Source organism: Candoia aspera, chromosome 6, assembly GCF_035149785.1.
Source record: "Candoia aspera isolate rCanAsp1 chromosome 6, rCanAsp1.hap2, whole genome shotgun sequence".
Classification (NCBI taxonomy): domain Eukaryota; kingdom Metazoa; phylum Chordata; class Lepidosauria; order Squamata; family Boidae; genus Candoia; species Candoia aspera.
In genome coordinates this window covers 26190098-26202307 of record NC_086158.1, presented here as the reverse complement: position 1 = coordinate 26202307, position 12210 = coordinate 26190098, and the positions used below count along the sequence as shown (strand labels likewise).

The window sequence follows — 12210 nt, the reverse complement described above, 5'->3', positions numbered from 1 at the left end:
GGGGGGAAAAAAGGGATTATGTTGTTCCTTTCCTATCTTTGCCCCAGCAGCGTACATCCAGAAGGGCTGTGGATATACTTTTAGATATTCTTGCTTCTACCAACAGAATTATCTGCCATAATGATTCCAAATCATATTGCTAACCATTTAATCAACATTAGTAGTTTATTATAATACTGGCTATCTGTATCCATTACATATTTTGATTTCTATCCCTCCTTTTCTTTGAAACCTCAGTGTGGCTTGGGGGATTACCTTCATTTTATCCTCACAGCAACAATCTTGTGAGATAAAAATTAGGCTGAGAGAGAACAACTGCCCAGCCAATCATTCAGCGACCTCCATGGTCAAGTGGGATCTTGAATCTGGGACTCACTGTCCTGAATCCAACACCTTTACCATTATGCTTTCTCCTGAGAGAGAAGGGCAGGTGGGATAAAATACTAGAATAGGCTTCTTAAGCAAGTTCTTTCTGTACATATAAAATAGCTAAGTTTGTTTTTGCAGGCCTTGTTTTTCTTTGATGGCATTTAATACAGAGAAGTGAAGGTCATTTTTCCCCTCACCTTATTTTTCCTCTTCTACATCTTCATTCCAGGAAAAAAAAGTCAGCTGCTTATTTTTGTTTGGACATGCCCATAAACTACTGATATGGACTCATTCACTTTCCCTCCCTTCTTTTCTTTTGGTGGAACTGGGAGGAATTACAAAGCTTTTGTTCATATTTTATAACCACAGTCCAGTATTACGTCCTAATGTTTTGAAATTGGCTTGTTCCAATTTGTCATCATTCAGACTAACCACAGTTTGTTTCAAATGTAAGCCTAAACTGTGCTTAGTTTAAAAGGGAAACAACAGCTTCTGATTTCAGCTGATGCACATAGGATTCAAACATAGGTTAGCATCAGATCAGCAAGTGAACAGCAAGGTGCTTGAACCAAAATAGCATGTTCTTATATGGACTTGGCTGTGTGTTTGCATACCCCACCCAGCTAGAAAGCTTGGTTCATGAGCATATAATAAAAAATAAATATAGCACCATTACTCCCACCATGCAAAGTTCTTTAATGAGGTTCCAGGTTTAGTGTATGGTTCAGAAATCCAAAATAGCTGCCATTCTGGATTGCTCTAATTTGCACCAATTTACAGAAGTCCAAGATGGCAGACATTTTGGGATTCAAATGAAATAGCGTCTTAATTAAAGAGCTATACATGGCGTAAAAAAGGGGGCATCCTCTCCAATGCATTGAAGGCAATTCTGCACCATAGCCTAAGCTTCTTCTGTCCCTACTGCTCTTGGCTGTTCTTGAAACTGACTTTAACCATTTTAATCTGGATTATAGAAGTTTGACAAAGGAGCTGAGTTGGTGCTACACCCACCACAAGTCCTGAGTGTTTGTCCCCTGGTTCCTGCCATTCCCACCAGCGCAAGGAAAACATTGTGCTCTGTGTGGACAGGTCTCCTAATGCCTGCTTTTTCCTTTGAGGGATTGTTCTCTAGTCCTTATTTCTTTCCTTTGTTTTCCCAGATGTTTGCACACATGGATGCCTCCATACTCTCTTCCCAGGATCACTCCTTCAACATTAGCACAACCCCTTTTCCCCTTTTGTTGTACCATCATTGCTTCAGTGCTGTTATGATTACAGGTAGTCCTCGCTTAATGACTATTTGTTTAATGACAGTTTGGAGATACGATGGAGCTAAAAAGTTACTTATGACCTGTCCTCAAAGTTATGACATTGCACCATCCCCATGGTCACATGATTGCAAGTCAGGCACTTGGCAACTGGCTTGCATTTACAACTGGTTGCAGCATCCTGCGGTCATATGATCACAATTTACAACCTTCCCAGCCAGCTTCTGACAAGCCGTATCAATAAGGAACCATTAATTCGCTTAACAGCTGTGGTAAAAATGGTCATAAAATCCAGTCTGGTCATGTGATGCCTCGCTTAATGACTGCATCACTTAGCAACTGAAATTCTGGGCCCAACTGCAGTTGTTAAGTGAGGACTACCTGTAAAGCAAAGGGAATAGGTGTTTTTTTGGTTCTATGCTTCACTGTAGGTCCATGAAAACTTTGTAGCATGTGATAAGTGATAAGCTTCTTCAGGAGGCAAGACAAAATGGGCAAAGAAAGTTCTTTGACTTGAACAGGCCATTCTTGGATTAACTGCAATCTGATTTTTGAAAAGGTAGCTCCTGACCACCAGAGAACGTAGAAGCTGGACATCCCAGGACAAAATGGCTGCACAGGATAGTGACCAGCCCCTGGAGGGAAAGGGGCAGGCCAGATGCTGTAGCCAATCAGACCTGAGGCTTGTACTAGATTAGTAGGAAGCACTGAAGACTATCAACTTGGTAAGATTTAAGATGATTCTTAAAGCTGAAAGCGTGGGTCTTCCCTGAAGCTTTTACCGGAGTGTGTTACATTGAACAAAGCCATTGTCTATTTAGTGACAACACTCCGCCGCTACTCAGTGATACGACTCCTATTTTCTCTCTCCAAGGAACAAGTGAACAACATTTTATAAATCAACACATTGGACAGGAAATTTAAATCAATTTCTATTTATTTATTTTTCTTGTACAATAATAAAGAAATACTTTGTTTTTTAAAAAAGAAACAAACTCTGGATATAACTGTTTGTTCTGACTGATTTTCAAGCATACACATATGTATGCAAATTATTCTACACTGAAAACAAATGCTCACACAAGATGGCATATAGCATAACAAATTGATGTAAATAAAAAAAGTATTAAAGTATTAGCACATAAATGAATGTAGTGTATTAGGAAAACAGAAATATTTGTTTTACCATCCATTTCCATTCCTGAAAACAGGTATGTAAATTCTCCAACTCTTTAAAAAAAAAAGCCTTTGCTTTTCCAATGCTTTATTTTCAATCAGTTTCACTTCCAATACAGCAGTTTTCAAACATCTGCCTTCAGGGAATCCTTTTGCACTTGGCATATTAACTCCTTCCAGTGGTTTAGAGGAATAATTTTCAAGTGCACACACTGTTAACACAAGGCTTTGGCCAGGCCTGTTGGATCTCACTTTTCCCTTTCATGAGCTTAAAACGAACTCTGTAATTCAACCAATACTACAATATCTGTTGCAGCACGAAAGGTTTCCTTATTCTATTACATTTTTAATCCCATCTTTTTGCCATGGACTTCATGGTAGCATATATGGCACTTTCCTTTACTCTCATAACAAACGTGTGACGTAGGACAGGTAACAAAACAAGAACCTGGATCTGAGTCTACTGAATCTTAGTTCAGTAATAGTCACTAGACACCATGCCAGCTTTTCTCACTGCACATTAGGAGGCAAGTTCACTTTAATGAAAGTTAATTTGTAGTTAGATTGGGATTTTTAATATAGTTCTAAGAAACTTCAGAATTCCCAAGAACTCCGTTTGAAAAACAATGACCTCAAATATTCCCCTGACTCAAGATAACGAGTTGCTACCAATATCCCATAACTTGTATATAATAGGGATTTAAGTGTGCCTTTCCCAAGCTCAAAATCCTTGATCGGCAGTATGACTGCTCTACTACTACATTTTTCATGGTTGACAGAAGTCACTTAATGTAAAAAATGAAGTAACTAAATGCCACAAATCATAGTCTTGCACTGAAATTTTGTGAATAACTATTAGATCAGTAATAACTGTTTGCAAAGCAACCCTAAAATAACAAAAAGAGGGCTTTGCAAAACAATCAAAGTTCTGTCTCATTCAGTCTTCTCCATTTTTGCGACTATTGGGACCTCCCCCCACCCCGCCCCCAATCTCTACTACTAGATGCTTCACTCCTTAAAAATAACAGTTCTGGCAGTTAAAACAAAACAAAACAATATTAGCTCCTTTTGTTCTAATGCTGACTTTTTTTCATCAGTTGTATGAAACCTTCATAGGTTAACCTATTCAATTTATCTTTATTACACTATAGTTCTAAACCAGCCTTACCCTCACCTACTGCCTTCTATATGGCCTAGATCTGCCACTCCCAGAATTTCACTGGTCACATGGGACTGAATTCTGGGAGTCATAATCCCAAAAGACTTGCAGGGCTCTGAACTTGCCAGTCAAAATACTTATGCACACCTATTTGGAAGGTATTCCCACTGAGCAGGTCTTAGAACTAGGTAATTGCACTGAGGGCTGCAAACTTAGATCAAGCATATTGCTAGTAACAATGCAGCTTTTTTTCACCATAGAATGGTTAAGCATTATTTTTATTTAGCAGATCTGGGCTCCAAAAATCCACTAGATACAAAAGATACAGAAAATGGTAGTTCTTTTGCTGGCATCTAGTGGTCATCCAATTTTTTCAAGCATTGTTCTGGTAGCCCTATGTTTGCACCATTTACCTTCAGCATGGTGAGGAATAGAAAAAAAAAGAACAACAATATCATTTTCTCACAAGTCTTCCACATTCACTTCTTATTTATGTACTTCAATTCCAGAGTTACCACAGGGATGCCAATAATCAGCATCCCTAGTGATCTCTTCAAAGGAGAAAGTATACACAGAATTGCCTCTTCTACTTATAAAAAGTATAGCATTATTAGATTTAGACTGCAAAAATCTAACTCTAGATCACTAAATGGCAGCAAAAAATAGTGTTTTCTGTATCTCCTTGCTGTCATTTAATGATCATTTGGATTTTTGCAGGCCAGCTATTGCAAGCTTCAGTGAATGGAAAAATACATTTTCCCATCTGCTGGTTCTAAATGAGGTTTGCTGCAGTTCTCTGGAGTGGTGAAAGGTGAAAAGTCCCCTGTGCAAGCACCGAGTCATGTCTAACCCTTTGGGGGGACACTGCTTTCGCAACATTTTCTTGGCAGAGGGTTTTTCAAACTGTGTTTTGTGGAACCCTAGCGTTCCATGAAGGTATGACAGAGTTCCATAAGATACTATGGGCAAATCCCACCCCACCCTCAGAAACTCTCAAATAATCTATTACTAGTGTCTCTTGATTAGGGGTTCTGGGATTTTTTTTTAATTAACAGGTTCTGGAGCCAGAAAATGTCTGAAATCCCTGGTCTAAGGGTTGAATTTTGCTTCCCTGCCAATCTTTGGTATCATATTGGACTAAGACAATATTCTCCTTTCTGCTCCAAACTCTCTCCTAGACTCAGTTGGGGCCTTGGGTGAAGTTTGGTTCCTTCTCTAAACCACTTCTACTTTAAATGGAAGTAATTCCAATTCATGCAGACTACCTCCTGAAAAACATTTAGAAGGGGGGAAATTATATCACGTACACAACTTGGAAGAATTCTTTTGGTGGACATTTTTGGTTGTATAAACTGGAAGACAATCTTGGCCACAAACATGTTGGAACTGGTAATTCAAATATAAATGTATTTGATCTGATCCTTCTTTAGACTAAGTGAGCTGTCTTGCTAGATTTATTCCACCTGGAATAAGAAAGCTATCTATTGCCAATTTACTCCAGCTAGGAGCCCAGTCTGTCACAGCAAATATTACTATGAATGTCATAAATCTGTAAATCTACAGAAGTCCAGAAATTGTCAAGTGGTCTGATGCTGAGTGATTTATGGCAGTGTTTCTGCAGCTTGCCAGTGAACACAAAAACACTGACCATGCAACAAAGTGAGATTTGGATCTGCCTTTAATAACTTCCTGTTTTTCTAAGCAGGTAAGAAAAAAATCAAGAAAGAAGAAACTTGTTCACATAGCTAAAATAGTAAACATCTTAGGAGTGTCTGGTTTTCATATTAAGGCTGATAATCTCTAAATAGTGGAAACATGCAATAACATTGCTTAAAGACAAATATCTTGCTCTCTTAATGATTAATCCTATATGTTAAGTGAGCAAGCAAAAGGAAAAAAAAAGTCCTTTAAAATAAAAGGGAAAGAATGCCCATTGATGGAAATTATTTTCTAGTAGGTGCAAGAATCTGCTAGAACAAACTAATCTACTTACTTATGTCTGCCTACCCACCCACCCCTTCCCTTATAAAACAAAGACAAAATATTTTCTGGGTCAAATATTGAAATTCACAAATATTGAACTTTGCTTTTTTCTATCACTCATGATTAAAGAGCTGTAAAAAGAAAACTAGCCTGGTGCATTCAGAACAAACACCTTCAAGCAAACAATTCTCCCACAAAATAGTGTTCACTGACATTTAATTGATCCACTGGGGTAATCCCCAGAATTGACTTTGTAATACTCCAGCACTGCTATCTGCATTCTCTCCATAGCCATTCTTCAACCTAACTTACTGACTTCAATCTAACTTCCATTTCACCTGCCTTTTCTTCGCCAAGTTGGAAAATAAGGGGCATATAACCCAGTCTACTGCCCAGTTCTGTAATATGGTAATTAGCGTTTATCATTATGCCTGAAGCATAGCAGTGTGCTTCACCTCTTTGTTTGCTCTGCATATCACTGATTAAGAGGCTTATATTAATTATAATGCCTTCCATAAAAAGATGATTCTTTCAATAAAAAAAGCTTAATGTTCATAGATTATAAATAAAAACAATTTAAAATACTTAAGAATCTCAGGACGTCATTTGCATTTCAGGGAAAGTGAGCACTTGAAGTCCTTGATGCATTCTCAGTCCCAAATATCAGCTATTTAATAATCTTTATATGAATATAGCTAGGAGTACACCAACTATAGGCTTTGTCCCATATGCCAGAAGTAAGAAGCAAGTGGCTAAGAAGTTAAGCACCTTTGCCACACTGACAAAGAGATGTTGGCTTTCACCTAACTGATAATAAAGTGAAGCTTTTATTTCTAGCTTGTAAAGTTTGATCAACAAAATGCATTATTATTAAAAAGAAAAAATATGAGGTTCTACAAAATTGTTACTGCATTCAATAATGTGACACTTTTGTCCAGAATTCTGAAATTGTGTTTTGCTAGTTATTTGTTCAGTTTGTATGTGACACAACAAAGTTTATTGTTTCTATGATTCACTGTAACATAGTCTTTTAAACAGCTACATATAAAGTGTACTTCTTTAAAATGAAATTTTAAAAAAAATGTAACATGTATAATTGCATTTGTTGTTTTCTATATAGTTTTAAAATGGCAGCAATTAGTACCAACCTGGTTGATTTTATAATGCAGTGGTAGCGTAAAAAACAATAGCTAAAACATTTCACTTTTATTGAAAGTACTGCTTACTAGAAACCATAGAGCAACTGAAAAAGTCCCAATAGTACTGTTTGTGCTTTGCAAGTTTTTAAAAAGTTGCTCTGTGGCTGACTTGGAATTAAAAAGAAAAATGCTGTTTTCCCTACAATGTCAATTTATTTAAAATAATGATTTTTAAAACTCATGTAAATAACAAGCATTTGGTGCAATGACCATTAAATATTATCATAGAGCTGTATCTGACTGTGTGCTAGGTTTTCAGAACCAAGCTAATTTCTTCAGTCTATAGCTTCTTACAGTCACCACTCTTTCTTTTCCTTAATTACACACTTAACTGTGTGTTACTGATGACTGTTAAGTTCAGACGTGGTACAAAAAAACCCCCTTTGTGTCCTCAAAACACATCTATGAAAACTTACATTTATATCTATAAGTAATTCTACTCCTTAAAAATAGGTGTATGTGTGTATATTGAGTTCATATATATTTCAAACGTAAGTTATAGTCAATGAAATCCCAATCAAGATTCACTGACATACAAAGGGGCTGGAAAAGTCAGCAAAGGATTAGGCTGGTTACCTGAGGGGCTTGAGGACGCTTGGCCTTAAATTCTAGAGGGAAAGGAAATGTTGGGTTATCAGTTACAACCAGGTGAGAAAAGGTTCGTTTTTGTTGAGGACTGATTCCACATCACTAAGAATGGGGATCAGGTCTTCGGACTCTAATGTCCCAAGGTCAACATTTGTTCCTGGAAGACAGTCAAGGAAGTCAGGAAAGCGGGTCTGTTGGGAGTTGATATTCATGGGAGTCTGTGCTACATTATCTCCTGCAAAAGAAAGAGAAGAAATAATGAAGTAATAGCTTCTCAAATAAGAAGTTACTTGGCCCAAAGGGCCAAACTTCAGTTAGCCATGTCTAAATGTTTTTGTTCCCTATCTCCCAATCCAGACTTTCAGGGATGGGGGTAAAGGGCTGTTTTACATTTTGACATCTGATTTGACATGATGGTCTCAGACATGTGGTGGTGCTATATGGCTGTCTGTACAACATGCTTACCCATTGTTTATTTCATCATGATTTTCATGCCCTTGTTGTTGTTTATTCGTTTAGTCGCTTCCGACTCTTCGTGACTTCATGGACCAGCCCACGCCAGAACATCCTGTTGGTCCCCCCCTCCCCAGGGACGAGTCTGTCACCTCTAGAATATCATCCATCCATCTTGCCCTTGGTTGGCCCCTCTTCCTTTTGCTTGCATGCCCTACTAAACCATTAACTAACCACACAGCTTGGATTCACATGTTAGGCTAAAATATTTTGCTCAGCATGTTGTACAAACCCAGCTACTATTAAAAATAAAGTTCATTCTGGTCAATGTAAGAATGACACTGCTTTGTTGATCATGTGAACAACATTTTACACACACACACACACACACACACACACACACACGCACAGTTCCAAGAATGCTGTCTGTGTTGTTTTGCCATAGGAATGCATGGTAATAAGGAAAGAGACCTAGGAATGATCAACCTTGCAGGTTTTTCCCTATCAAATGAAGAGTTATGATCAACTAAAAGAGTACCATGTGTTCATTTTCTGGTATTTTATTCTACTGTCCTCTGTGCCTGTGTGAAAGAAGACATAGAAGAGGGAGATTCAAATTGCTAAATGAAGCTATACTACACTTTCCCCTTCAATATTGGTGCAAAAGTTGGGGGTCTTCTTGGACTTACAGCTCCTGCTCAAGGAACAAGTTGCAGCTGTGGCTAAGAAGCCCTTTGCAGAAATCCATCTTGTCTGACAATTGTGTCCTTACCTGATAGTCACTCATGCTTTCGTCACCTCACGCATGGACTACTAAAATGTACTCTACATGGTACTGCCCTTGAAATTATTCAGAAGCTGCAACTGGTCCAGAATGCAGCAGCACAGGCAATTATGAGTGTGTCTCTTCAGAGGTATTCTCATGAAATACCTTTGCTCTGTGAGTTATCTGTTACCCAAGCTTCTGGGTGCAATTCAAGGTACTGGTTATTGCTTTATAGCCATGCTTATAGCATCTCCTCAAGGCACAGAACCTGGTTATCTAACGGAACATCTGTCTTCCATGGCTTCTGCCCCATCTGTATAATCAGGCAGAATGGTTGTTTTTCTTATGGTATTTGGATGGGGTTGTTTCTTTGTGTCTTTTAAATATATTTCATTATAGTTTTTGCTACATACAGCTCAAAGTCATTGTGGAGTTGAACAGCCTTATACATTTCTAAAATAAATATAATAAAATAATACAATTCTAAAATAAATGTAATACAATAAATGTGGGGACCAAGCTTGGGAGAATATTGCCTGGTGAAAACTTCATTTAGCCTCATTCATGGCTCTTAAGTAATATTGAAGGCCTCTTTTTAAAGAACTGGATTTTTTTTTTTAGAATTTTTATCCCACCTTTATTATTTTTATAAATAATTCAAGGCGGGGAACATACCTAAATATTCCTTCCTCCTCCTGTTTTCCTCCACAATAACAACCCTGTGAGGTGAGTTGGGCTGAGAGAGAGTGACTGGCCCAAAGACACCCAGCCGGCTTTCATGCCTAAGGTGGGACTAGAACTCAAGTGACAGATCCTTGTCTGCATTAGGTACAAAGAGGAATTTAACCACGGTCTAGGAGGTTGAAGTAAAGTTGTTGAATATATCCCTAGTAATGGAGAACATAGATGTTAATTCATTAACTGATGCTTCATTAGGGATGGTATAATTTTCACATACTGCCTGCCTAAATATTACTTCTGGAATATCCCAAATATCTCAGGCTCTAATAATATGAAAGGGGCAAGGGAAAAATGTACTGAGAAATAGTCTGAAAGGCCACAGTCCAGCACAGAAAGCTCAGGATTTTATGATAATCAATCAGAAATTCCAGCAGTAGCCTTTTATACTAAGGTGCCAATAAAATATGCCTTTATCAGTGCAGATAATCTTAAAAACTCATGATACTATTGATGTCTAAAGGATTTCTAAATTATTCTCGAGCACCTTTCATGAAGAATAGATTTAAAAGTCAGGCCTTTAGGTCAGTACTATCATGGACTGATCAGCTAAAAAGAAATAAATCTCTGATCCTGTGCAAAATATCTGTTCCTCACTTCTGATCACCAATACCATCACCTGCCTAACAGGGAATTGTTGTACTTAATGATAATAGTATTTAAAGTGGGGGAAGGAGAGGAGAAGGCAAACGGATTCTGTCCACAAATCTAAAACAACCCCTTGGCTGCACACCCACGCTCACACAGACACTTTTAGAAGGATAACAAGATTCAGGGAGCACAGTTACAGAACAATTTAAGATTAAAATTGGAGGAAAATTGGGGTATAGATAAACTTGAGGGCTAAAATCAGGTCTTCTTGATTGCATACTGAGGCATGTGCAAATCAGTCCCTTAGCATGTTGGGATTCAATTCTTGCACAAATTAGAAGGTATATTTTAAGGACAGCTGGGCAATTGAATATGTAATTCAGGCAACTATAAAAGTGTCATTGGCTGAGCATATTGTTTATAATTTTGTTAAGAAGAAAAATATGCTTCTTGTTCATACCTGTGTCCATCTCATCTACATTGCTGAGGAAGTCTTCAGGTGTAGTTGGTATGCTGTAACATCCTAAGCCTAGGCCACTGTCTGTGCTCTGCTCCCTGGAATGGTATGGCCCACTATGAATTGAGACATGAAGAGTCCGTGGTCAAGACTGTGCTCATCAGATGTCTGTCCCCAGAATGGCTTATGAAATATGCGTCCAAATGGCTAAACTTTGGACTCTAAAGAGGTCTCAATGTACTCCAATATTTTGTGAATTCCCTTGTGATAGGTTGAAAACATCTATCTGTCACAGAATTTGGCAACTAGAAATCTTACTTTTGTTAAAATAAACTTTAAACAATACAATATAATCATTTTAGAACTCCTGGCAATTTGGTAGCCAGTGTATCATGAAAACTCAAAAAAGTCCAAAGGAGATAGGCCTAGGTCAAGGAGTGGGACCCTATCTCAGTGACAGAGTACATGTCTTGCATTCAGGGCCCACAGGTCAATCCCTACAATCATGTTTTTAAAAAGATCCGTGATGAGGTATCAATGTACTAAACCAGGCTTCCTAGACTTATCTCAGGTTCCAATTTTCTATCCCCCAATTCTACTGTTCCAATTAACTGCAGCTCCCAACCCTGCTCCCTTCCACTTCTCATCCTCCCTCTGTCACTGGTAGCCTTTGAAGAACACTTAGTAAACGCTGGAAAAACCGCATGTTGACCTGCATCTTCCATCCATATCTGTTCCCACATGGTCTTGGAACCAGCTACAATAATTGGGCAGGATACATGATTCCCAGTCCCAATTTCAGCTGAGGAAGTGTCAAATGATGCCAATTGTTTAAAAGCAAATAGCAATGTCAATCCAAATTTACAGGGGCAGAGAAACAGTACCCATGTGAAGATTTGCCATCTAGCATGGAAGTATTTTTTTTCCCAATTATACATAGGATAATTAAGAAATTATCCTAATTTTCCTAATTATACATAAGGTACAAAATTGGCATCTAGCTCTTCTCAGGCTAAATGCCAATTCGGTATCTTATACCCTGATGTGCCCGTTCCCATACAATACATATTTTTGGCCAATTTCCTACACACCACTAAAGATGCAAATAAAGAACAATCAGATCAGAATTGATCAGAATCAAAAATCTAAAATGGCTATTTAATTGAAGCTTTTGTAACTCATAAGCAAAATTGCCACTGTGGAAAGCCCTGCTCACATGCTTTAACAGGTAAGCAAATTTTAGATGAGGCCTATATTATAGAACATAAAATGGCTGATGGGCAAACACTGTACTTGCCTGTTCAGGAAGGGATCTGACCCATTATTTGTAATGGATCTCATGTCCTGTGTCATGTTAGGTGTGCTCACAGCAGTCTGAACTGGGGCAAGGTTCTCAGATTCCATGGGAAGTTGTCTGTACAAATCAGCTTCCTAAAATAAAAAATGAATACATATTGTCAGTG

The 12210-nt window shown here is 38.1% G+C and overlaps 1 protein-coding gene across 1 annotated transcript in view; it reads right to left on the bottom strand.

The window, feature by feature from the left end:
* Nucleotides 1-2556: 2556 nt before the first annotated feature.
* WWTR1 (WW domain containing transcription regulator 1) overlaps nucleotides 2557-12210 on the bottom strand; it is a 100106-nt gene continuing 90452 nt past the window's right edge. The window contains exons 4-6 of the mRNA XM_063306595.1: nucleotides 12045-12178; nucleotides 10751-10863; nucleotides 2557-7977 (exon numbers count right to left, since the gene is read on the bottom strand). Of these exons, the coding sequence (XP_063162665.1) occupies nucleotides 7793-7977; nucleotides 10751-10863; nucleotides 12045-12178 (432 nt within the window). The 3' untranslated portion in view covers nucleotides 2557-7792. The remainder of the gene's footprint in view (nucleotides 7978-10750; nucleotides 10864-12044; nucleotides 12179-12210) is intronic.